This window comes from Magnolia sinica, chromosome 4 (assembly GCF_029962835.1).
Source record: "Magnolia sinica isolate HGM2019 chromosome 4, MsV1, whole genome shotgun sequence".
NCBI lineage: Eukaryota > Viridiplantae > Streptophyta > Magnoliopsida > Magnoliales > Magnoliaceae > Magnolia > Magnolia sinica.
Genome location: NC_080576.1, coordinates 20,257,684 through 20,285,647, shown reverse-complemented (window position 1 = coordinate 20,285,647; position 27,964 = coordinate 20,257,684). Strand labels below are relative to the sequence as shown.

General features: G+C 39.3%; 1 protein-coding gene across 3 annotated transcripts; it reads right to left on the bottom strand.

Moving 5' to 3' along the window:
* Positions 1–458: 458 nt before the first annotated feature.
* LOC131242701 (glutathione S-transferase 2-like) lies at positions 459–27,370 on the bottom strand. Of its 3 annotated transcripts, XR_009169694.1 has the most exons (11): positions 27,149–27,370; positions 26,910–26,997; positions 25,595–25,651; positions 23,833–23,918; positions 23,590–23,661; positions 19,839–19,892; positions 19,664–19,739; positions 8,564–8,625; positions 7,012–7,071; positions 4,488–4,585; positions 459–857 (listed from the first exon to the last, which is right to left on the bottom strand). XR_009169694.1 is itself a non-coding variant. In XM_058241525.1 (10 exons), exons 1-10 carry the CDS (start codon positions 27,164–27,166, stop codon positions 756–758), a joined length of 675 nt encoding a protein of 224 aa, XP_058097508.1. In that variant the 5' UTR covers positions 27,167–27,368; the 3' UTR covers positions 459–755. The 3 variants fall into 3 exon arrangements, 2 of the variants coding, with proteins under 2 accessions (XP_058097508.1, XP_058097509.1); XM_058241525.1 differs by lacking the exon at positions 4,488–4,585 and having other exon boundaries at positions 27,149–27,368; XM_058241526.1 differs by lacking the exons at positions 4,488–4,585; positions 7,012–7,071 and having other exon boundaries at positions 27,149–27,366.
* Positions 27,371–27,964: the final 594 nt, after the last annotated feature.

The following is a 27,964-nucleotide window of genomic DNA, read 5'->3' as shown; positions in this document are numbered from 1 at the left end:
TAAGCCGAGACCAATGATGCCTCGTGCCTAGATCGCACAGCTTGCAACTCAAGCCAGCCCAAGCAGCAAAGAAGCTCACTTTCAAGCAGCAATAGCTAGCAATTTCGCATCTGAAAAACGGATATCAAAATAAAGTTCTCTCTCTCTCTCTCTCTCACACACACACATACATATTCTCTATAAGGCCATGTTTGGAAACCAAGGATTTCATGCCAACAAACGGAAAGGGTTTTACTTTGGTGTGCGACTCAAGGGCTTGAATTTCAACATGTATTTGTCTAAACAAGTCTTCGTGACAAGTCGGGTGCAACAGTCAACATGGAAGCTACTGGAAAATGTGTTCTACCAGTCGCGATAGTTGCCTAAGCAGTGAATAAGAAATTGAATGCTTGGATTCTTTGGGAAAAAAAAAACTGAGTGAACATTGTGAAATGAGATTTCCACTTGCTACCTGAACAAGAACTCATAATTGAAATTGATATTTCAATAGTTCTCATAAAAATCATCATTACATAATTATTGTTTTTTTCCTTTCTTTTACCTTGGATTCCATGGAGGGTAAAGGGATCATCCAACTAATCCAAAGACGACTACCCCCCAGCTACCCTGAAAAGCCTCTAAAGGGCAATCTAAGAAATCACTGGTCATTGTTTGGACTAATGCCATGTGGACAGATCTCCTTTTCATTATTAAACACCATCTGGACTAATACAAACTAACACTGTAGATCATTATACATGAAAGGGGAGCTGAACCTATGGTTTCAAGGCATCTGGCTGCACATCTGGCATAGCTGCGCAGAATGCCGGTAGCTTCTCATATGCTTCATGGAGCTTGCTTAGAAGAGGGAACTCGGACTGCACAAATGCAAAAAGACAGATTACTGTGGGAAGATGTCATGTGTGGATGCAGTAAGCAGTGAAGCAAGCACAAACCAACATGGAATGCAGATGCAATACAAGTATCAAAAGAAACACAAACCATAAGATTTAGTTAATTGCAAATGCAAGTCCTTCAGTGGAGTTGCCACTAGAATCTGGTTGAATAAACTATTGGAGTCGATTTATTTAGATATCATATTGATAGAAACTTATGGTATTGTAGGGAATTTAAGAAATTCAGCAGAGTCTTGTAACGGAGTAGAAAAGTGGCACATGTAATGCATTGTTGAGAGAGGAGATGATTTGCAAATCGTGGGAATGAGGGTCATGCTCCCTTGTTTTTTGAAATTTGAAAAACTTCGATACTCAAGCAGAGTACAGTGGTTTGTAGGCACCGAGATATTGTAAACATAGAAAGGGCCTTAGATTCTCTTAAACCAAAAAATTATATTTGCTTTAGTTCTTAACTAGCTAATTAGTGGATATTTAGTAGGATAGTTAAAATGAAAACAGCTAATGGTCCAAATTCAACAAACAAATCGATGAGGACATCACGTCACATACACCCTTACGTACGTATCAGAGGAGGAAGAGGGCTGCGCCGATTTTCTTGTGGCTAGGCGAGTATCCGTGATCGTGCTAAAGACCCTATGTGCATGTGCAGGCATCTGGAAGACCCCATGTTGGGAACATGCACATGAGTTGCTTTATGGAGTGATCTAGACCGTTGGACCGGAGGGACGCGACGATCAGGCTATTGGATCTCATGGATCACATAATCAGGCCATTGATCGTTGATCGTCCACATCAGTTTTAGAATTTATCTTTTTTTAGGTTTTGATTTTTGATTATTTTATATTTGGACACATTCAAGTGTTTTAGTTGATTTTATTTAGACTATGGATATTTTCGTTAAAGTTCACAAGACGGAAATTTTTGTAATTTTTGAAACTTCTTAAATCTATAAAAAGAGGAGGGCATGTGACCTCTCTCTCATTGAATTTCGTGATAAAAAAATGAGAAGAGAAAAGCTCTTGCTTTCTTTTCCTATCTTCATGCGATTTAAACATACTTTCATACGATTTGGAAGGAAGATTGGTGCAATTTGAAGAAACTTCTATGCGATTTGGAAAGAAGATTGGTGCAAGGCTAATCTTCATCAAGAGAGGTGCAAGATCCCCATCTATCCCCACACCATCTTTTATTTTCTTCCCCATTTAGGTATTTTCTTCAAATTCTTAATTTTCTCATCCCAAATCTTTGTCTTCTCCCAAACCCAACTTTTTCATACCTATCTTTATCAAAACCCATTTCTTCCTTCCATCTTCGAAACCCTAACCCTAAACCTAAATTCCCAATTTTCATATTTTCCCAAATTATCCAAACCCTAATTTTCACCCTAGATTGTATTAGGTTTGCTATTTGGAAATAGACTATATCCTATGCTAATTGGATGTCCCTACATTCATTAGATCCTAGTTTCTTTTTATTTAATAATCTTGAGTTACGATGTTGGTAACTTAGGTTAGGATTATGCATGGTTTTCTTTTGATTTTCATGATATTTGTGATGATTATAGCGTTGTTTGTATTTTTTGTTAAATATCTTAATTCGAGTATTTGATCTCACATTTTACTTAGTTCATGCATTGGTCTTGCATCACAAATGCTTGCTAATTAGAGGTTAGGAACATTAAATCAATCCAAAATTTGAAAGACTGCCTATCTAAATTGGGTCCCACGTTTGGTGGAGTTAATGAATACTATGTTTATAATTTCAAAGAGCTCGAGTATCAACTATTAGTCTGCTAGAGTCTCAAATAACTCCATATTTACAGCTGCTTCTCCAACCTCCCATGACTTGTAAAACACTGCATCTGTAATGCAAGGGCATTTTCACACCGAGCTCGAGTGGGGTAGCCTATGGGATGCGGGGACACACTCGGGGTGGGCAGCCCGTGTGAGGCGAGTGGCTTTTGAGAGGCGGGCCCCACCAGTATGATTCGGGTAGCTCGTGTGAGGCGGTACCCATGTGATTTGGGGCCCACGAGGGAGGTTTGGCCGAGGTCCTAACCCATGAGATGTGGGGGGCTTGGGCTATGATATAAATAGATTAATTCGTCATGCTCTATCAGTTCGATCTTTTAGAGCAAGTGGTTAATTGTCCAACATCAAATTGGCATCAGAGCGGGAGGTCTCGGGTTCGAGACTCCTCAGCGAGGGTGATTAATGCAAGGGCATTTTCACACTGGGCTCGAGTGGGGTAGCCTGTGGAATGCAGGGACACACACGAGGTGGGCGGCCCGTGTGAGGCGGGTGGCTCGTGAGAAGCAGGCAAGCATCTATTATGAAACAGTTGTCAAAAACTGGAAGTGGAGGATTATGAGTCCAATGTCAGTAAATCATTGTATATAGCAATGTTTTCAGTATCGACAATATTAGCCGATATATCCCACTTGTGTGATATGAAACACACATGCAGTGCCGATAAATCCCTTTTTTCAATTTTTTATCCTTTTTTTATACTATAAATCATGTTAAATTAGTGTCAAATTATTACAAATCCATGATTTTTCATGTTTTAAAAATCATGGATTTGGAGCTTTGATTTCGAGATTTTGGGGAGATGGGCCGAGTTGCAAAAATTGAGAAAATTTGAAATTACCCAATTTCTCCCAAATGGGTTGTAATCTGTGTCCAAACACAATCAAACATGTATGCAACTTGATCTAGTAATTCTTCTTTTGCTTTTGAATATATCGTTTGTGTTTCCATACATGTCTTCTTACATTGAAAATGATATGAATAGACTTTGAATATACTTGCATCAGTTCAGTCAGACATATCATAATATTAGGACTCAATACAAAGGAAACCTATTATGTGCACTTATTTTTTGTAATGTTTTGATTTCTAAGTGTGTACTCAAGGCAGACACACTCATGTGTTTCAACACTGAGGACATGGGTTCGAGTACCCATGCAGTGTGTGTGGGTGTGTGAGTATAATAAAAAAAGGTGTATTCAAGGCATTCCGTAACGATAACGGTAACAGTGGCTGCAACAGCCACCACCGTTACCTTTATGATACGACGGTCGTTATGGCCCCCATAACAGCCATTACAGTCTCGTTTTTATCTTTAAAATAAATAAATAAATAATAAATAAAAACTCGAAAAACCTGTATTGGCCCCGTAATTGATTGTTGCGGGGGTGATACGACATTTACGAGGAGCATAATGGGCCATTACGGGGGTTGTAACAGCCATTATGGGTCAAATTTTTTTTTTTTTCTGTAATGGCCGTCTATAATGCTTAACGATTGCTACCATTACCTTTACGTAACAACCTCTACGGCCCCATACACCATGTGTGTATTGATGTCTTTTTTAACAATCCTTGAAGTTTCATTAAAAAATTAAATCAATTTCTCAATATTTTCCTATGTTTTCCAAAAACAATGATATATTACGCGATACAACCGATATATACCATGCGATAATTCATATGTATTCGTATCACAAGGGTGCGATATATTAAGCGATAACAATACGGAAAACATTGGCCTATAATGAATAAAATCTCCTTTATTTCTCTCTTTGGTATACCTCTTTCTTCCTTTTCTCCTTCTAGCATTGTTGTCATTGCTATAGCATGTGGGTATTGCTGCTCTAGCTTTCAATTGAGGGAAAACTAGCAATCAATCCTAAAAGAGATGAGATAAGTACTCTGGCGGAGCATGATGGTTGATACTTACGTATCTAAATGTTCTACATATGTGGCACTCATACATGACTATTCAGATCAACCAAATGGTGGGGTACATTGTGGATGAAGCATGTCTCTAAAATCACACCAATGAAGCAATCCTAACCATCTAAATGATGGTTATAAAATGGGTGGTTAAAACTAAAATAGTGAATGATTTAAATTCCAATCATTGTTTGAAGTATCCCTGATATCATTGATGTATCTCCGATATTATCCATATCTCCAGCTTGACGATACCGATAACATTGGTAATATCAAATATTCTAGGTATCGGCGATGTATCGCTAAATATCGCTGATGTATCAATATCACCAATGTATCACCAATATTTTTTACTAAATTCCGAGTGTCACTTGTATTGCCATTGTATCGATATCGCCAATGTATTGCCAATAGTTTTGACAATGTAAGTTCTAGGTATCAGTAGCGTATCAACAATATTTCAATAATATCACAATTGTATCAATAGTGCCGAAAAATTGATTGTTAAAAAATTTCCATTTCAATTTTTTTAATGGGTGCATGGTTGAATGCAAAGTTCAATTTGACAACGATTACATTGATAATATCACAAATATATTATCATTATCGCAACATGGGCGATATCGAGACCACAATCTTTCATTTCCTTTCCAATTTTCAATGATATCTCGCGAAATATCGTGTTGTCAATATTCTGAAATATCAATGGATATTTGGATGGTTGGATGGTTAGGTGGGATGGATGGAATGGTTGGACTGATTTCTTGAGAAAATACATGCTTTTAGGCCCCCATTAAATGGAAACTTATTATGTTTGCATTTATTTTCTTGAATTTTTTATTCACAAATATGCAAATATGTGTATTTTAGTATCTCCTGAAGTTTCACTAAAAACATTCACCATTTTCCCCATGTTTCCCCATTGTTTCCCCGCATTTCTGGTTATCGGCGATATCGTCATTGTTTCCATATCCTTGGCCAACAAAACTTGTAGCGATACCAGTACTTCGAACATTGATTTCAGTAATAATAAGAGGGTTTCTACTATCTGCACAACATATTTTTTTGGTTATGCTCTGTTTATAATCAGGTCAGTGATTTGGATGGTTTGAATTGGCATGCAACTATGCCTTGTACGGTGGATGAATTCCCACCATTTTTAATTGGTGGTCCAGTAGAAGGGGAGAGAAACTTTGGTACTCTGGCAGAGTGTGATGGATGGTATGCACAACTTCGAATTACTTAGAATTGCACAAGTGGGATCCAAGTAGTCAAATTAAACCATCCAGATTATATTACTCAGTGTAGGTGTATCATGCACCAAAAAATCAAGCTTATTTGATCATCTGAATATCAGATTTGTGGACATTTATGGGATGGTTAAAAAAGAAAAATATCCAACTGTCCTATTTCCACACACAAGTGTCCACGAATCTGAGGTTACGATTATCCAACCAATCTGATCTTGGGATTGTGACTTGGAGACAGTGGGCTGCACAATTTGGTCGTTTTTATTTGACTTGATATATGGCATGTGTAGTGTCTGAGTGCCTGCATGTGAAGTATCATGTATAGTAGCCTGAGTATCAGATAACTCCTCTGAGAAAGAAGAGCAAACGGGCTTCATTGCTGCACGCTAGTGGGCATGACCAATTAATACGCAGGTGTAGAACTTGTATTTGACACAGGGTCTTAGAAATTGTATATGTGGCCTATGCTAAATCAAAATAAACTGTTCAAAATGCAGGTCCCATTGAAGATAGGTCATTGTGTTGAAATTAGATGTATATAAGCATTCTAACATCTGATTAATTGAAATTTGTTAGTTAATTTTAAATGTCCACCAATTAGCCAATTGAAAATTTGAATCCTTCTAAATTTAATTTGTGATCCATCTAAAGACGGGCCCAAAATTACAAGTTTAATTTAAGTTTTTTGTATGCCATGCGTATGATTTTTAGTGCATGTATCAACTCTGATACATTGAAATAGTACTGAAGTGTTTCCCCAAGAAGGCTAAGGTACTCTGATATTTTAAACAGAGGTATTTTAAATAGGCCAACATGACAAGGTTCCTCATCTCAATAGTATGAATTAGTTCCCAATTTTACAAAACATGATTTGCCTGAGTAATGTTTTATAGGTCAACCAGTTGGGTCTGAGCCCCAAGTTTGCCAACCTTGGTTTGAATATCTTACTTACCAATGCATATTAGTGTTTGAGTTTTTTATAGACCTGATCTGATTGGTTGATGGGTGTTTTTCAGTAAGCTGTGGAGAATGGAGACACTAAGGTGCTAACCATGGGTAAAACCCAAGGTATTGTAAATGAGAGGTGTACCATGGATGACAGGACTTGCACTAGAAATAGAAGGGTTACCTTATCGAGCTTTAACCCAGTAAATACTGCATGAATCTGGGGAGCCAAAAACAAATCCGCCTGCGAGTAATAATGACACACATTAGGTTCTGTCAGGTGCTTGATAGTAGTGTAGATCACTCTGCATAGAAAGAATTAAACGTGTAGTGCTGAAGCTCAATTATTATTATAAAAGTGCAGAAAAAAAATCATAAGATAATGTGGAAGAGATGGCAGCTTATTCTAGGTAAGAAACCTTACATGCCGTTGAACTTTCCTTTTTTCCTTTGGTAATAACATTCCATTGCTTTATTAACCAAGTGTTTGACTATCAAAGGTCTAGAAAGAATTAAAGTAGAACCCATACGTTTTTTACAAAAACACAGAAAAGTGAGAATATTTAGGAACAATCTATATATATGCATCATACACATCACGCTCTGGTAACTCTGCCTGGAACGGATGGGCGAGCCAGTCCAAAGTCCAGGTAAAGGAGAAGGGTTGGCGGGTAGCAGGCAGGCAGACAGCCAGTCATATAACTTTTTGCCAAATAGTCATGAGAATTCCATGTTTTGACTATGATTTGTGAAATGTGATTCATAAAGCCAAACCCAAATAGCTAGGAAAAAACTATGAAGAAGATGATGATATAGAGAACAATCCCGAAGAAAAGGTAGAAAAATACTTAGCTGCAACTTTGGGCAATGATTACTAGGGTATATGATGCACAATGTAAAGCCTACCGGATAAATCGGCTGATCTACAGATGCAATCGATATGCATCAGAGGTAATGTTATTTCATGCATTCATAGTAAACGTTTTTGGCCAATCCATAAAAAAGAAAAAAAAAAAAGAAAAGGCTTTGGACTACGACCCAAATGGCTAAATGTCCAACAAATGTGTTTTGAACATGTTTCTAAATATCATCCAACAGGACTCGGTTTTGCCCGAGTAGTATCAGTTTTGGTTGAAAATGAAACAAGACTGAAACAGAACAAATAGGGGCGCATCATGTTGGTCTCAGTCTCTAGGTGAGTCGCACTCCTTAACAACTATTTAAATTGATGGTTCTGCAATTAAAATTGATGATCTGATTAAAGAATAAAATCATTATAAGGAACCACCATCGAAAGGAAAATGTTCAACAACTAAGAAACCAAAATACACTTCACGTGTTTTGAAATATACATATTGAGGGAGCAAAGGCCCCCAAAAACACAGCATAGACCACATGCAAAGCACTTGTCAGTGCATTGGGCATCTAGGGAGGCAGATGATGTTCGTTCTAAAGTGCTTCACCATACAGGTACAATAAGAAGGGCCAGAACGAAATCTTCTCATTTATTCTGAAGAAACCTCAAGAAAGATGTTGGAACATTATGCAGTTTTATGTTTTTAACCATAATGACTCATCAAAAGCTGTGTTAAAGATAATGGCAACAGTATACCTAATATAGATAAATACACAAGTCAATCATACGAAGCTAGAGTCCAATTTTATCAAAGAATGATTTCATTCATCTACATGGTATGGTCATTAAATGCAAACAGGCAAAGCATGGAGAAACAAACCAGGAAAACCTCATCTCCTGTCGCATATTTTCCAGAAAAATCTTTTAACAGCTTCTCGAGAGCTGAAACACAGGGAAACATTATTAGCTCAGAACCAAGATAAAAAAGAGGCAAGTCCCCATTGTTGAAATATCCAAAACTTAAGAGAAATAACAATGATAGCAAACTAATAGAAGAAATTGTCATGAACTAGAAATTATTGGAACAATCAACGATATCAAATAAGTATCTTTTGTTGACCGTATGTAACTTCATCGTTGTCGTCTTTGTCGTCGTCATCATCTATGCATTATCCCAATTAATTGGGGTAGCTACATGAATCCTATTCTGACATTCTACTCTATCAAGGGCCAGACCTTCAATTAGACCATAGGTCATCGAGTCTTTTCTTACTACCTCCATCCACGTCTTTTTGGGCCTTCCCCTTGCCCTTTTAGAGCCTTCAACTTGTACTAACTCACCCCTCATAACCAGCGCAGTTCTTGGTCTCCGTCACACATGACCAAACCATCTAAAGTCTACTTTCCCTAATCTTATTACCTATTGGTGCTACTGCTTTGTTACCTCGATTGCATTTGTTTTTAATTATGTCCTTCCTCATCCTGCCAATCATCCATCTCAACATCCTCATTTCAGCTACACGCATCCTATGAACATGTTCTTTAAATGCCCAACATTCTGTCTCCTAAAGCATGTATCCTGCACCATTCCCAACATTCCTCATCTTGCCACCATATATAACTTCATCCTTATAGATTACATGGTCCAATTCAAGGTAAATGGGCCACCATCCCTTCGTAAGCATTAATTTTTTCATGAAGATCGTTGAAGGGATTCCCTTGCACGAGAAAGCATACACATACCTATGTAGTATAGAGAAACATGATAGCCTAAGGGACTGTTTGGTAGACACCTAAAAATGAGTTCATTTCTTTTAGGGCCTATTTGATTTTTCCGATTACATGGTAAATGCCTGCAAATGGGCTATTCTTACTTGTCAACATTGTTTGGTTGAAGAAGGATTAGCTGTCTTGAAAACCGTGTAAATCTCATGTAAATTCCTCTGTTTCTACACACGCAAAAAAATATGGGGCCCACCATGATGAATATGTCATATCTATACCGTCCATCCGTTCCATAAGCTCATTTGAGGGCATGATTCCAAAAATGAGGCAAATCCAAAGCTCAAGTTAACCACACCACATGAAACAATGGTCCTGACGGAACTCAACCATTGAAAGCTAAAACCTTCCTAGGGCACACACGGATGTTTATTTGTCATCCAGCCTGTTCATAGGGCCATACAAACATGGATAAAGGGAAAACATAAAAAACAGCTCAATCCAAAACTTTTGTTGCTCCCAAGAAGTCAACAACGGTAGGCGTTCAATACCCACTGTTTATTGTGGTGTGGTTCACTTGAGCTTTGGATCTGCCTCATTGTTTGGGCTCATGCCCTAAAATGAGCTCATGGGACGGGTGGACAGCATGGATATGACATATACATCATAGTGGGCTCCACAGTTTTTGCACCCAAAATCTTTTCCCGCCACTGTTTTGCGCCAAAACACCACACTTGTCAACATCAGCATTGGGACAAGAGCTGTAATTACAAATGTAAATAATGATGACACTTTACCACGTATTTACCTTGTAATTTGAAAATCAAACAGGCCCTTAGTTAATTGCAATTATGTATTAGATATCATAATTCTTTTTGGGAAGGACTAAAAATAATCATGATAACCAACCATCCTAAACTCTAATATGTAATTACGATTAAGTAAAATGAGATGCACTCATTTTTAGGTGTCTACCAGATAGGCCCCAAGTTTTTACATGATGTAAATGCCAAAGACAACCCAACTGCATTACATTCACTTTCAAGGGTGTTACGGACCATCACAAAGGCCATTTCTATGTGTTTAGATCTATTTATTTAGCCTATTTTACAAAAGTTTAGTTGTAAGGCATGTTGGCCATTATAGTGAATATCGAAGAGTCTCTTCAAATAAACCATGAGAAAGTGGGGGACATCCAAACCCTAGCTTTCTCTTCTTCCCCTAACTTTCTCTTCTTCCTTTTATTCCTTTTATTCCTCAACATATATGGTATTAGAGCCTACATGATCTGGTTTTGATATCTTTGTCATCTAATACATCTTCTTCTCCCCTCTTTCTTTCTTTTGTTTGAGGTGGAGATCTAAGATTGTTGGAGAGGTGATCTACACAATTCTCTCATACCCATTGTATGGTTGGTTGGGTAATCGTGGTTCGTGAAGGCGTGTGATGCCCTCTTTCACCTAAATCCATTGTAATGGATAAAAGTAGGGTATCATACGTTTGTGGTTAGATTTATGGTCAGATTTCAAGAAGTTTAGTACTTGAACGTGGGTGTGACAAGTGTTGAAGAGGCAGTGTGCATGTCAAGGTGTTGAAGCAAGAAGCGGCATCAAACCATCATGTCCGTTGGTACTTGGTATGCATCGGATTCTAATATACTTGTTGAGTGAGTTCAAGTCAAACATTCTTCCCTTGATTATTTATTTCATTCCCCTAAATATAAGGATACAAAGAATGACGCCAAGTCAAGTATTTCGTCTTTATCCGAGTCGATGAACTTCCAGATTACATTGACCAAACTCAATAGATCAAATTGCTGGCAATGGGCTACATCAGTAGAGGTATTTCTCACAGGCGAAAGAAGCTGAAAATTTTGACTTCTGCCAAACCTGATGACGGTTCATTGGAATATGAAGATTGGATGGCTGAAGATGCTCTGGTTAGAGCTTTACTTTGGAATAGTATGGAGCCTCGAATCAACACAAATGTTATCTTTTTTCAAAAGCACAAAGGAAGTATGGTAAAATCTTAGAGAAATATATTTGGATGAAAAAACTTAATGCGATTCTATGAGTTGTTTCAAAACATATTTGTTGTACAACAATGAGACAAGAGTGTTGGTAAGCATTATTCATCCTTGAGAGGCATGTGGGAAGAATTAAATGTATAACAGCCCTTGACCACTGATTATGACACTATGAGACAACAAAGAGAGGAATTCCGTGTTGCTAAGTTCCACTCTAGATTTTGTCCCAAGTTTGAGCCTATCCAAGCCCAGATTCTTGAAGGTAGTGAGATCCCCTCTATTACCAAGACATTTTCTTGTGTTCAACATGCAGTTAGTGTACAAAGCTCATCTCCTTCAAATTGTTCAACTGTTGATTCGACGTCTAGAAAAGGTGATGGAGGAAGTTGAGGTCATGGACATGGTGGCCGATTTGATAGCAGAGATTCAAGGGGAGGAAGCAATAACTAGAAAGGTCACATAATAGATTTTGGTAGTAGTTGTCTTGGTAACCATTAGTGCACTCATTATGGTCTTAGCCACCACACAATTGATAAATGTTAGGATCTTGTGGGTAAACTTGTTTGGGCGAATCAAGTTCACTCTTTCTGAAGGTGACACTGAAAGCTATGCTCCTAAGCCCATTCCCTCTATTTCTAAGACGAGTACCTCAGGTGAGATAGTTACTTTATCCAAGGGGGAATATACCAGACTTCTAAAGGATCGTTCCACTCGCATCACCCTCTTCAACAGCTTTTGCTCAGTCAGTTACAATGTCTTGTGTAAAGTGATGGTACCCTTTGGGTCATTGATTCAGGTGCTTCTAATCACATGATTGGCAAACAAAATGCATTGTCTTAGTTGGTCAAATCGTCATCTATTTCTTCTCTTACATTAGCAGAAGGCACATCAACCCATTTGTTTGGGTTGGGTTATGCCTGTCACTTTCACTAATGTTAGTTCTTTACATTTATAAATTTCTTTAAGTTTATCATCAGTGGGTAAACTGACCAAGTCTCTAAATTGTTGTCTTGTTCTATCCCTCACAGGGATGATGATTGATGGAGGGTGTGAAGAAAATTGATTGTACTATCTTGATCGTGCACTAACTGGAGCTACCATACAAGCAAAAGTCCCTCCACATCAATAGCATTCTAGGCTTGATCATCCGTCTTTAAGTAGTTCAAAAATTTTAGTTCCATCATTGTCACGTGTCTAAGTTACAATGTGGGGCTTGTGAGTTGAGATAACACCATAGAGTATAATTTCTTCCTTGTGTTGACAAAAGAAGTGATAAACCTTTTTATTTAGTACATTTGGATATTTGGGGCCCAATTTATTTTACCAGTTTATCAACATCCAAGTATTTCGTTATATTTGTGGATGATTATTCCAGAATGACTTGGTTATATTTATTGAAAGATAGATTATAAGTGTTTTCTTGTTTTAAAGATTTTCGTATGTACATTTGGACAATTTGATTCTAAAGTGTGTTCTACATTCTGATAATACTAGAGTATCTTTCTTCTCATAGCATCATCCATCAAACATCATGTGCATGCACACCACAACAAAATGTGGTAGCCGAATGTAAGAACCGTCACTTGCTTGAAGTTGCTAGGACATTGGTATTAAATATATAGGTTTCTAAAATATTTTGGAGTGATGCAACTGCATGCTAATTAATACATAGGATGCCTTCGTCTGTCTTAGATGGAAAATCTCCCCTTTCTGTTTTGTGTCTCCACATCCATAGCTCTTCTGTCCCACCAAAAGTATTTGGTTGTGTGTTTGTGCATCAGCTTGATCATGCACATGACAAGTTTGAAACCAGGATAAGTGTATCGTTCTTAGGTATTCTCATATTCAAAGAAGATAAAAGTGCAACAATCCTATTTTCCACAAAAGATATGTGTCAAATAATGTCACATTCTTTGAACAAATTCTGTATTTTTTTGAGGGAGGAAAGTTTCTATTGGTGTTAGAGAGAATTCTACTACTACTCAACCTGTTATACCAGATGTTTCTATTGGTGTTAGAGAGATAACTGTGCAACATATAGATAAACCTTTACAGGTTTACTCCAAACATTCCAAGCATAGAGAGGAAGTGCATTCAAGAATGCCTTCTACCAATCCTTGTAATCTCTCGGCGGATCATTACCCTTCAGAGTCCCTCTCTACATCACCTGATGAAGGTAATTTACCTATTGCTCTTTGTAAGGGAACACAATCTTGTATTCAACATCTTATTTCTAACATTGTTTCATTTATTGGCTTATCTCCTTCATTCCATCAGTTTTCCATGTCCTCATCGTCTGTCTCCATCCCTCGCTTTAAATCGTGATGGGTGGGAATGAGCTATGGAAGAAAAAATACTTGCACTTCATCAAAATCAAACTTGGATATTAGCTAATCTTCCTACTGGAAAGCTTGTTGGGGGATGTAGATGGATGTATACAGTGAAGCATAATCTTGATGGTTCAGTTGATCGATTGAAAGCTTGGCAGGTTGCAAAGGGATGTTCTCGGACTTTATGTGTTGACCACTTAAAAACTTTCTCCCCAGTTGCGAATCTCAATTCTATACAAGTGATTGTGTTTATTGCTGCAAATTTGTATTGACCTTTATATCAACTTGATATTAATAAAAAAAAATGCGTTTCTTCATGGTGATTTGGTTGGAGAAACATATATGGAGCAACCACCCGGATTTGTTGCTCAGGGGGAGTCAAACAAGGTATGCCGCCTTAAAAAATCAATCTATGGTTTGAAGTAGTTTCCGAGAGCTTACTTCGACAAGTTTGGTAAAGTGGTACTTGAATTTAGTATGAAGCATCGCCAGATGGATCATTCTGTGGTTGTAAGGAAGAGTGAGGTACCAGAATGGAAAAGCCAAAGAATTTCTTGAGGAAACATGTCTATACAAAGCACTTTCGTTGTCTTCAGTTCTTCTTAGGCATTGAAGTTGCAAGGTCTAAGTTGGGAATTAATCTGTCGCAATGAAAATGTGTAATGGATTTATTGGAGGAGATATATCTTCTAGGAGCTAGGCCCACTAAAAGTCCTATGGATACCAGTTAGAAGTTGAGTATGGATCAAAGAGAGTCATTTGATGATCCAGCAAGATATTACCGTTTGGTGGAAAATTAATCTATTTAACCATTACTCAACCTAATATTACATATCCAGTTGGTGTGTGTGTGTGTGTGTGCGCGCGCGCAAGTTCCACGAGTTCCACATGAATGTGGTGTTTTGTATTCCGAAGTATTTGAAGGGAGATCTTCATTTACGGGATGGATAACGTAAGGGCCTTTTTTTTTATAACAAACACTCACACCCCCACACACACCCATGCACTCACACCACAGTGGAATTTCACCACAATGAGAGCTTAAACCCATGACCTCGTGTTTAAACTTTTGTGAGTCTACTACTGAGGCATGAGTAAGGACCCTCTCGAAATTTGCCTAGCTATCCCCCAATTAATGGAAATGGGCACATACATGACATCCATCCCTTTCTTTCCCTCCAACATGTCATTTCCGATCCCCGAGAAAAGAGCTATAATGTAAGAATCACCCAAACCAGTATAGTTTGCTCATTAGCTGGGCTTCACCATTGGAATTGATGGGGAGCCAAACGTATGACTCATTTTATGGTTGTGGCCCACCTAATGGGCAGATTGGCCCAATTGTTTCCATTATAGTGCAGCCCACCTTTTGAACAGCTTGGATGATCCGCGAAAAAAAAATTGATATGTTGGCAGGAGACAAATTATTGTACAGAAAGTTCACATAGGAGATTTTGCATGTCAACATTTCTCAACCAGGAAATGTTTGGACAAATTGGCCCTATTTTTGTCCTTTGCACCCCCAAAATCAGGCTGATCGGCCATGTTCACTCCCCAAGTATAGGGTTGTGATGTAGTAATAAACTCGGTGAGACCGAGGTCGAATCCCAAGGGACTGAAACCTGTACGTAATCTGAAACTAAATAGAACTAGAACTAGACTAAGATGAAATCTAAATCAAGTGAATTTGAGGGAATAATGGTGAAATATTAATCTAAAACTTAAAGAATTCAGAGGTAAGAAACTAGGGATTCAGAGGATCCACTTGTAGAGATCAGGGAGATCTACGGTCGATTCATGAACTCAACTGGACTTCGAGTCCCATCTTCATCCAGTTGGAAGGTATAATCTGAAAATCAATTCTTAACTTTATTTAATCTAAGTTTCAAGAGATCAAAAGGGTGTAAATTAGAATGGATTCCATCACAAAACCATGCCCATGAGACAAAGCAAACAACAGAATTAAACCAATTCACAGTCAATCTGAGTGATGTATGAATGTCAGGAAGAGTTCTGTCATCCAACCATGCCCAGGAGACGATGGTGAACAACAGGGTTCCCAAATTCATAAACCCTATAATGCTAAGAACATGCTCAAAGCTATCGCAGATCTATTGTAATTTCAGTCACAACAAACCATTAAAAACTGGAAGCATTCCTATTAATCAAACTAAATTAACATCAACTTAGTCTAACATGAAACAAAGCCATAGAATTGTTCCCATCACACCACAAGATTCACCTCTTAGCCATAGCTAAGAGGTTTAGCCTAGAAAAGACATGATTAGGCTAATCTCTCAAAAATTAAAAAAGAAAAACATAAAAAAAATTCCTAAACAAACACTTCTCTGTTTCTCTTCCTCTCTCTCCCTGACGTCCCAGCCAGCTGAATGCCTCCACCGCCGATCCCTTAATCTCTCTCTTTTCTTTCCTTTTATAGCATGCTAGGGCCGATGGAGAGGCTGGATTCGGCGTGCGTGAAAAGCTTCCGCAGCAACAGCCGCGTGCGCAAGAAAACTTCAAGAAGCCTTGCGTTGGACCCACGTTTTGGAGTTCTTGACCATCCATCGATGCAGTCCGACTTCTTGGGTGTGGTCTAGACCCCCTTTTCCATCATGTGAACGGTTTGGATCATGAATCCGACCGTTATTATGATCACGGAATGGCCCACAGTGGCACGCTGCGTCCGGGTTTTCCGGACTGCGAAACAGAGCCAGCGCTTCTTGCGTTGGCTGTCGGTGGGGCCCACTCCTTTATGTTTCTGAGAAATCCACTCCGTCCATTAATCTTGTTACAACATCTTAGCCTGGAAGTATAAATTCCGGGAGAATCTTTGCAGTAGATGCAGAGTTCTTGAGGTTTTCTTCAGCTGCACACGTGCTGTTCTCCCTTCATCCGTGTACGTACACGTGTAAATAAGTCTGTGGAGATTTCATGGTACTCGTCATGCCATTTCTCCAGTTCGAATGGACGGTGTGGATCAGCCATCAAAATGCATCTTGGTGGCCTACTGAGATCATCCGGATCTCCCTGCTGTGAACAGCGAAAACGGCTATTTCCGTTTTTGAAGGAGATCGGGTCAAAGTTGGTTTGACCCGATCTGTAGTCCAGTGCACTATAGTGTGCTGTTGTGCACCATGCACTCTCAACATAGGTGGGATCCATGGTGACGATTCTTAAAGATCTACTCTGACCATCTGCTTTGTTACCCCATAAAATGGGGTGAGACCAACTTTGAAGCGTATATAGATCTCAGGTGGGCCCCAAACACAGATTCATGGGCTGTTCTGTCCGTTGGGCCACTTCCACAGGGATCCGAGGGATGAAAATCGACGTGAACGATTAATTCATGATCATCAGGCCATATATAAAGTTGGGAGCCAATCAGATGGTGGGAACCCTGTGATCTTGCATTATGGACGTCTTTCAGGCCTGTTTAAAGTGGGTGGCTGGAATTTCTCTGATCTCCGGCGTGTAACTCCTCTATCTTGGTCCCAATGGAGTCCCGTCCAATGCCTTGGTGATGCTTGAGCGTTAAATCCATGCCTTTAGCATCCTTTTCAATCCATGCTCGTCAATTCTCCTTGCATTACAAACACGATTAAAATAGCCTGTTAAAACATTATCATGTTTGTAATTCAGGTAATAACTGGGGTCTAATATGTAATATTTGACCCTCAACAGGCCACACCATAGGGAGTGGTTGGGATGGGATGCAGACCATTAAAAGCTTTCCAGATTGTATTTGGGGCCTACTGTGTTTTGAATATTACATCTAATCCATTCGGAGAATGCATCCATTCAGTATGAATGATGAAACAAAACATCAGGCCATTCGAAAACTCAGGTGGGCCACCAAGATTAGGTTGGGGCATCAAGAAGCCAATAAGATGGGCATCAATGAAGGACAGATAAGATGCCACTAAAACATCAGAATGAGCCCCATTCACAGGTTTGATCTGGCCTAAAAAAATGTTCATTTCGCCTCCAGTGCAGCTCATTATACAGCATGTAGATGAACGGATGAATGTTATCATCACGGTATATAGATGAGTTTATAACGACGGAAATAAAATTCCCAGCTACTAGCATTCAATTGTAAAAATTGAAGTAAGATCCTCTCCAAAGCTTGATTATGGACCAATAGCTCGTTGGTCCTAGCAAGAATATGGACAGGTCAAATCGTGCCACTCAGCATGTGGGCCCAGGAGGCAGCAAAAGGAGGTGGCATTGGGAAACAAAAGCCCAAGAAAAAGAAAGAGATTATAAAGGTAAAGAAAATAAAGCAAGGAAACAACGAAAAGGCACCATAGAAAAAAGGAAAAAGAAAAAGAAAAAAAAGAAGCAGGATATGCGGATTTCCTCCCTAAGGCTTTGTCAGTAAGTTCCTGCACTCGGAAATTAGGTGGGGCCAACGTGATACTTGTGATAAATCCACCCCCTCCATCCATTTTGCCAGCTTATTTAAGGACATGCGCTCCAATATTTAGGCAGATCCAAAACTCAAGTGGGCCACACAATAGGAAACAGTGGAGATTGAACGAACACCATTGAAACATTGTAATGGCCATGTAAGTTTTGTATCAGACTAACTTTTTAGTGTTTTCAGTTCAACCCAGTGGGAATGACATTATAAAGGTTTAGATGGCATATAAACATCAATGTGGATACACGAAGGTTTCAATGGTAGGCATTTCTTTTCCCTCTCGTGTGGCCTACTTGATTTTTGGATCCGCCTCATTTTTTGTCACATGTCCTTAAATGAGCTGGAAAAGTGGATGGACAGGGTGGACTTACAATAAACATCATGCTGGGCCCCACCTAACTTCCCAGCTTTCGCAGGTAATCCATCTCCTGGATCTGCTTCATTTTTGGATTCATGCCTCAAATGTCATAGTAACCTATATAAGAGGAGTGGTCATCTGGGTTTAGAAGGATATTCAGATGCAGATTAGGTTGGCTCTCCATTTGATAGGCGGTCACTACTGGCTAGTGCAATTTTGTAGGGGACAGTTTAATGCATGGAGAAGTAAAAAACAGATTGTGGTGGCTCGTTCAAGTGTTGAAGTGGAGCATGGGGCTATGGGGCTATGGCTCATGTAACATGTGAACTCATGTGACTAAAGACATTAATCGGCAAGCTTAGATTTGTGGTGGAAATCTGTACGCCATTTGTCAACTCACAGGATCAACTGGCAGATAATGTTCACTAAAGCTCTTAGTCATCCTCTCTTGGATTGTGCCACTGTCAAGCTGGGCATTTGTGATATATCATATATATACTCTAGCTTGAGGGGGGCTGTTATGAACTATCACGCGACCCATTTCTATGCATTTAGCTCTCTTTATTTATCCTATTTATGTAAGTTTAGTATTAGAACATGTTGGGTATTCTTGCTACTAATGGCATTATTGCAAATATTGAAAAGTCTCTTCAAATCAAATGTGAGAAAGTGGGGGACATCCAAACCCTCTCTCTTCTTCCTTTCATTCTTTTTCTCCTCTCTCTCACTTCTTTTCTTCCTTCTCATCCAAACGTACAAAGGGAAATGATAACATGTAAAATCACACTAAAGAAACTATACCCCTATCCATAAAGTACAAACCTACTATGAACAACGAATGCAATGTCACCAACAAAGAGTTGGTAAATGCATAAATATCTTAACACACCACGCAAACTGCACAAGAAAAATAGGCTTTTGCATTTCTGGAATGATGCGATGGACCATGTATTCAGATGTGAAATTTCTAGAAATGCAATAAAAACAACGGTTTTAGCATTATACAAAAACAAAAATGATAAACAGTAAACCTAATAGATCTGTATACTCAACAAAGTTGGGAAGAGTTTGTCATGTTCCTAGAGGTGACTAAACATCAAGCTGTAGCAGAAGCTTGCCTGCAAAGCCTCTTCCTATATGATATTGAGCCCATACAAGCTTCTCATCGGTATTAATTTTTTCTTCTATGTAGTTCTGCATAACAGATTTTCAAAGAACAAACATCAAGCAATCAGCAAAGACAATGGAACTCATAGGAGTAATCCAAATAAATTAATAAACAAATAAACTTACCATGACAGCAAGCTTCAGAAAAGGCTGAATGTTGGCACAGACAATATTTGCAGCCTAGAGAAAGAGACCAATTATAAAAACTTGCATCAGTATTTCAAGACAAGGACTTGGAATTTTTTTTCAGGATAATTGACAAAGCAAAAAAGAGACTACCTGGTGAACTAAAGGCCACAAGCAGATTTCTGCTAAAAGAAGGCAGGAAGAAAAATGCAATCTCTACAAATGCATCTGCGTGTATATTGGACAAGATAACCAGAAGATCCCAACTGAATAAAAAGCCGATAAACTGAGGAACGATCAGATCCAGGTGACTTCTCAAAACAGCCATCATACCCATATCGAATTGCATCATCTCCTGCCTTCTAATCATTGGGCATTAATCTTATCTGAGCTGACCTGTGGCAAGCTCCAATGACAGAAGGAATTCCAGCACTTCAAAGAATTAGGAAGTGAATTCATACACTGGCCGCAGAGTCAAGTTCTCAAAGCAAACTTCACTCTCCTGATCCGACCGCACCATTCAGCTCTACTGCCGGTTTTCTACTCATCAGGCATTCTTGTCCTAACTGCAACTATCATCTGAACGCTGCAACTTTGCAGGCACTGCCAAAGATACCTTTTTGGCAAGCCACAATGCCGGAACAAGTTACAACCCCTTAATGGAATGGGATGTGAACTTCAGTTCCTAGTTACTTGGATGAATGTCATGCATAGTCACAACTCGCTAAATATGCAAGATTCAGCATCTTTTTTCTTTCCTTCTTTCTTTTGAGAATTAAACAAAATTTTATCAATAGGAGGGTGGGAGAAGATGCTTCATGTAACAGGGAATGAATTCCCAATAAAAAGCAAGGTTGGTGCACAGCGCACACCCTCCTAGGCCAATGCTCTGACCATCTCATTTGCACTGTTACTGCATGGGTAAATGGAATGTTTATATGGGAAGCATTCTTACAAATTTCTGACAAGATCGAGCCAACTTTAACCTCGGATCACTTTTCCGACACCTAAGAAATGACAGCAAGGTTTAAAACATTGTCCGAAACCACTACATATCGCCCAACACATACTGGCATGGAATACAGATGATACAATACACCCAATTCACACTCAACAAGCATGTATCAGGCCAACTCAGCCGAATGGGACCACCTCAACCCAATACACAGGCGTAGAACCCGGTGGTTTAAACTTAAGGACAGCTGTGTGGGGCCCACCCATGGTGTTTTCTGAGATACATTCCATTCATCAGCTGTGCCCACCTATTATTGGCCCTTAGACTAAATTTTTACACCAAAACCGAACCCAGGTGGACCACAACAGTGGAAACAATATGGGAGAATGCCCACCATAGAATAATATCCAACTGTGTTTTGGGCCCACCTGTGTCTATCTACCCTACAAACCATTCGTAAGGTGCAGTCTGTGAAGATTAAGGGATGTCCAAAATATCAGGCTGATCCAAGCGTTGGATGGGTCGCACCACTTGAATTTAGACGTTAAGGGCGAGTTTTACAATGTTTCCTTTGGTGTCTCCCACTAGAGTTTTGGATCACCTGGATTATCAGGGTTTCATATCTTTATGGGCCACACATGGCACACGGTTCAAATTGTACACATACAGCAATGTGGGTCCACAAATGACTTGATGTCGTGGCATGTGAATGAGCTGCTGTTTATGACGCCTTCGCATCTCTGCAACTTGCGAGTTTGTAATTTTAACAATGGGTTGTGAATGTGAAATTTGCAGGAGAATTATTTCGTACTGTGACAGAGTATGACATTTAATGCAGGATTAAAAAAAAAAAGTTGTCCACATGGCATACATTAACTTAAACTAAAGCAACCGAATTCTGGAACCAACTGTTGCTCAGTCACAATCCCAAAATCAGATTACTTGAACAATCCTGGCCTCTCATTTATGGATAACTGTTTGTTGAAATAGGATGTTAGACCACAGTGGTGACTTGTCCTTCTCAAATGTGACATGTACACACACCGTCTAAGCCATCTAAATCATAGGACACGCTAGGATGGAGCATATCATTAAGATTACAATGATCAAGAAATCCTAACCATCTAGTAAGTTTAGATGGAATACGGACCAGATGGCTCATTTCATACGATATGCATCGATTTTGATGGTGACTGATACGGTATACCAAAATTGAATTTTAAACCTTGGAGGGCAATCCTCGAATCTCTTTCAACAACCCCCTCTCAGGGAAGCTCTACTCCAGAGATAACCATAGAGCTAACAGGCTGCCACCTCCCACCAATCCTACACATTTGATCAAGGGTTGTCACAGCCCCTTGAAACTTTCCAAGAAAATTCTCAGTCCATCTCTAGGAGCAGGAGCCTCTGCTTTTGTACCCAAAAGTGGCAATCAACAGCATGCCTTGATTTTGATGAAATCTTAAAAAGTTGTCAATCCCAACACCATTCATACGGTCCTCCCAGTGGTTTTTTCACATCCCTGGTCAGTTTAGTAACTATGATGTTGAAAATGACTTCAGATGTGTCCCGCTTCAGAAAGAAGTCCATATATACCAAACCCAAGGATACGAAGGCCCTGCTAATCCAAATCAGGTCCATACAATATCAGAACTTATCCATAGGCTCAAACAAGCACCTCAAGCATCCATTCCGAAATTCAGTCTGCTCACTTCTTGAGGCCTGTTCTGTATAGAGCAAGCTAATCTTTCAATATTTGTCAAAAGAACTCTATGTTTGCAACTACTAAACATCTATTGTACGTTTGTGACATTATCCTTATGGAAGTAGTTGTCATATGCTTGATGATTAAGTTGGGAGTCACTTCTTGAGGCCTGTTCTGTATAGAGCAAGCTAATCTTTCAATATTTGTCAAAAGAACTCTATGTTTGCAACTACTAAACATCTATTGTATGTTTGTGACATTATCCTTACGGAAGTAGTTGTCATATGCTTGATGATTAAGTTGGGAGTCACTTCTTGAGGCCTGTTCTGTATAGAGCAAGCTAATCTTTCAATATTTGTCAAAAGAACTCTATGTTTGCAACTACTAAACATCTATTGTATGTTTGTGACATTATCCTTATGGAAGTAGTTGTCATATGCTTGATGATTAAGTTGGGAGACTTGCCAGAGATGTATTCATGTTAAGGTTGTAGGGCCACTGCAATATCTTCTTTTCAGGTTGAAGATTGATTACATTGCAGAGTTTCCACCTCTCTCAAACCAGGCAAGCCATGCAGTTTTATACTAAGCTCAATCAAAGGCTTGATAGGAAAGGCATTAGAATGACAGTTAAGGTTGGCTTGACGCTTCTTTGTAATGAAGGCACTCTGTTGGTTACCTACACCTTCGGTCAAGAAGCCTCGAGCCAACCTTCTGGAAACGTGGAATGGCAATTGGAGTTAAGAGAATAAATATTTGGAATTTTGAATTCTGATGTTTGGGAAACCGATGCATATGATGGAGAATAGTCAGCAAAAGTCATCTGAAGCTGATGGAAGAAGGTGGATCCATGATCCATCTGGAAAGTTCTCATTGAAAGCCTTTTCTAAAGCATCAATTTCACACGAGCCCAAAAGTCTCACATGCTCAAGAGTTTGCTAGAAGTGGGTTGGTCATTGTCATGGTCATCGTAGCCTTGTCACAGCTATTTGGGGCCAGGTTTCTGATTGATTGGCAAAAGTTCAAAAACTGGAAGTGGGTTGGGCAGCAACAGAAAAGCACAACGAAAATATATTATCATTGCAGTTTTACCTGAAAATTAATGGCCCTTTTGTGAAGATCTTTAGGCAACAGTGGATTCTGAGGGTACTTCTCCTCCAAATACTGTCCCATTAAAATCAAACTCTGAAGCATTAGAGGAAGTATGCACATCTTATATGGCGGAAACTACTCCCACCAATTCTATTGTCGAATAAGAGTGAAAGAAGTTCACAACATTACAGAAAAGAACATAAAAGAAGAAGAAGAAGAAAATGGAGACCAGAATTCACTGACCAGGATGATGGCTAAAGAGTCGGCAATTACTATGTCCTCATCGACCAGCACCGGAACATAATTAAGAGGGTTGAGCTTTGAAAACTCTACAGTTCAATAACAGAAAATTTCTAAGATCCCAATCCTATTATAGATTTATATGATAGGAACTAAGAAGGACCCAGTGTCATAGTTAGTGATCCAAAGCCCTTAGTGTCTTGCGGTCAAGAAAAGAAAAACAATCCATACAAAAGAAAAGATGGAAGCAAAAACATGGGTTTGTGCTTGTATATAAACTAGCCTCACATGGTGTATTAATATCAATGTTTTAAACAGCGAATAGCATGTAGCATAGTGTTCACCCCTCTGAAGCGTGAGGCATAAGCTACATAGGCTGTAGCGTAAACTACATGTTACTTCTAGATTTCTAATCAAGGTTGTGCTTGGTTGTACCGATTTCATGATCTTCTGCACCAAATCAGACCGATTAATAATGAAATTTAACAAATTTTCATGATATTTGGCACAAACAAACGCAGTTTAAAGTAATAGGAAAGGGGGCAATGATTAAGTATAAAAGTAAAGAAAGAGCAACAAAACTGATTTAATACTGTTAATTATATTATTTTACTTTTATATATATATATATATATACACACACACACACACACACACTAATTTTTTTATTGAAAATAGAAAAATGTAACGATTATTAAAAACATTAATTGATTTAAATATTGTAGGGAAAATAACTTGTAATGTGAGCTATATAGCGTATAGTGTAAGCAAATTATCACGTAGCATAGGCTACACACAACTTAAGCTATTTTCATGAGCTACGTAACGTTAAAGCTATGCTATGCTACATAGCATAAACTACACACTGCATAGCGTAGCTATTTAAAACACAGTAGTATTCATCCCACTCATATTTGCTTGCATGTAAGCATGAGCACGAACCTGTAAAGGAACTAACAGGGTCCACCAACGATTGTGTTGTTTAACTAGTATGTACGGACCGTACAATATGTGCCATGTAGAAGGCCCGACAGGCATATGAGCTCATAAATGAATACATAGACACGCATATTCATGCATAAGTTCAGAGGAACCGATATTCAAGTATGTGCATAACATAAATAAACACTAACAGAAACATACTTCTATAGGCAAGTCAGCCATGATCAAATCCATTGCGTTTTCATGCTCGACAAAAATAAAAATAAAAATAAAAATTTTAACAAAAAAAATTGATGCGATTTTCACCACATTGAAGCATCATTTGGTATTGTAACCAAACAGACATGCATACATGCTTGTATGCCATGCCACTTGTAGCATAGCACTATAGCTAGGCATGTCACGCGAATGCCATGACCCATTATTAGTACAGATGTAACTATAATACCAACTTCAAAGTGTCTGAGTAACATACTATGTATTAAAATACAACCGAATGTATTCATGCATGTCAAGAAGGCAACTTCCAATAAACCCAGCACCAAAAATAAAGATTTGTTGTAGCATGCAAAGCCTCAGCCTGCGTGTTTATGTGTGCATGCACATTTATACATGTATGCTGCATGACAATGTCAGCCAGATGTGACATGCATACATCATGAGTATGTCCATTGTATTGGAAAGTGAAGTGTCCCCTACACAACTATAATACCCATTTTGAATTGTCGGAATAACATAACTTGAACTATATGCATCCAAGTAAAAAAAAAAAACTTGTGCGTACTCATAAGAAGTAAATGCATGCAGGCTATGGTCTCCTTACCTGGACTGAACTGCTCTCCTTTCAACAGGTTCACTGCCTTGTACTCATAATCCAACCCTTTCACATCCCCAAAACACAGTTTTCCGCAATCAGTTCCAACAATAACCATACAACCCATGACAAGTTATATAATCCTCCGCCCATATGTATGCATAGTGTCCTTGGGCCCTGAGTTCCTACGAATCAAACCCGCAATTAGGTGATCCGGACTGATGGTCTTTTAGCGTTAGGCCCCACCATGGATGGACCCAGTCCAAAAACTTCTCTTATAAGACCATCCTGACCCTTTTCATCAGTGGCTTGGAAATAGACATCTAAGAAGTAGAAAATAGTCCAAATTCAGTGGCAAAAAAGAGCTAAAAGATGGGACAGGTAGGATCTTCCAATCTGGGAAATTTTTCAGGCATGGCCCACCAACAGAACACCATCAGATCAACAGTTTGGATCACTGAACTACAGGATCCGCTCATAGGAAGATTCTATACATGTCCTCAGGGGAAGGATCATATGATACCTCATGAGTGTTTTAGGATTTATGTAAGGTACAGTATTTTCAAAGGAGGAATTATTTGATCAATGATTCGGGGCTTTCAACAGTATTCTTGGGTTTTTCAGTTCTGGCAAGTGGGGTCCACGATCAACATTCCAGACCATTGATCTGTCTCATATCACCTAGGATGTACCAGTCCTCAAAAAAAATCCCAGAACAGAGGGCCCAAGCTACCAATTTGTAGGATATATGTAGAACGATTAGGATTATTCTTCCCACGAAATCGACCATCAATTTATAGGATATATGTAGAACGATTAGGATTTTCTTCCCACGAAATCATCAGGGGCATTGTCCATCGACTGTGGAGGATCCACGGACTAATCTGCACCGTCGAACCATGGGGCCCACTTGTCAGAAATGAAAACTGTGTTGTTGGGATTGTTCGACCATGGGCCCCATTTTTCAGTGAAACGTCGACAGTCCACTGAATTTCTCTTTTCAACCGTCTATTTGTAGGCCATAAACAGTTGAGCTTGGTATTGTTCTATCGACAACATTTAAAGTGGCGTGGTCCATCCATGGCCAGGCCCAGCAAACCAACAGTCTGGATCACTGAGCCATGGACCCCACATGTCAGAAATGAAAACCCGAATACAAGGCTCAAAGCTTCAGGTCGCAGATAATATGTAAATATATAATTCCTCTTTTAAAAGCTGGAAGTAGGCGAAAAAAAAAAAAGTAAATCGCAAGAATCACGATTCTGATTTTCGCGATTTTCAGAAGCGAAGGGGGAATTAAAAGAAGAAAAGAAAAACTAAAAACCTTTCAAATTCAAAGCAATACGTACTCGCCACGCGCACGAGCTCCGGAAGTATGAATAAAGCTGCAGCTTCGAGCCACTGGAATTCGCCTGAAATTTCAAAAAAAAAAACATTTAGACATTGAGAGAGAGAGAGAGAGAGAGAGAGAGAGAGAGAGAGTCCTTGGAGATTGAGAAAAGGAAGGAGTGGTTGAAGATGATCAGCGTTTGGAAGATCAAAAAGAGGAGGAGAGAAGTATACTCTGGAAACGGATGCCATTGGGATTTCGGAATGCAGCTGAAGCGATTTCCCGTTTATTTCTTCGAGAGCCAGTGCATGTATAAACACTCCCGAGTGGCTTGTTTGGTAGCACGCGGGAGGACGGGAATGCGTAGTCTGATGGCCCTCCAAAGTACGGAACAGCGGTGTGCTGGGGGATGGGCAGGCAGAGCCGGAAGTCTGAACGAGGAGATTTCAGGGAGCAGATTAGGTGGGACGCGGATTTCCTTCGAAAGACTTTAGCAGGAAGTTCCTGCGCTGGAACCCAGGTAGGGCCCACTGTGATGTTCGCGAGAAATCCTTCCCGTCCATCCGTTTGTGAGTTTATTTAGGACATAGGAACAAAAATAAATAGTACCTAATGCTCAAGTGAGCCGAGAAAACGTGATAATTGAACGTCCACAGTTGGAATATTCATGTGGATACAGATGTTTTGAAGCATGCTAATATTTGTATTTTCAGTTCATCCCCGTAGTGATGACATTATTAACGGTATGGATGGCATGTAAATATCACTGATAAACTCAGGAAGGTTTCAACTGTAGTAATTTCCCCGACCACCTCCTCCTTTAGTACAGCCACTTTAGTCTTGGATTTGTTCACTTTTGGCCTCGTATTCTAAAATGAGCTCGGAAAACGGAATGACAGAGTGGATTCCCGACGGACATCACGGTAGGCCCCACCAACGTTTCCAGCGCAGGAAGTTCCTATAGCAGGATATCTGCGTCCGATCAGTGTTTGAATTATCTATGATATCATCCTTCGTTCCGTGGATACTGTGAGGGGCTGAATTCACTT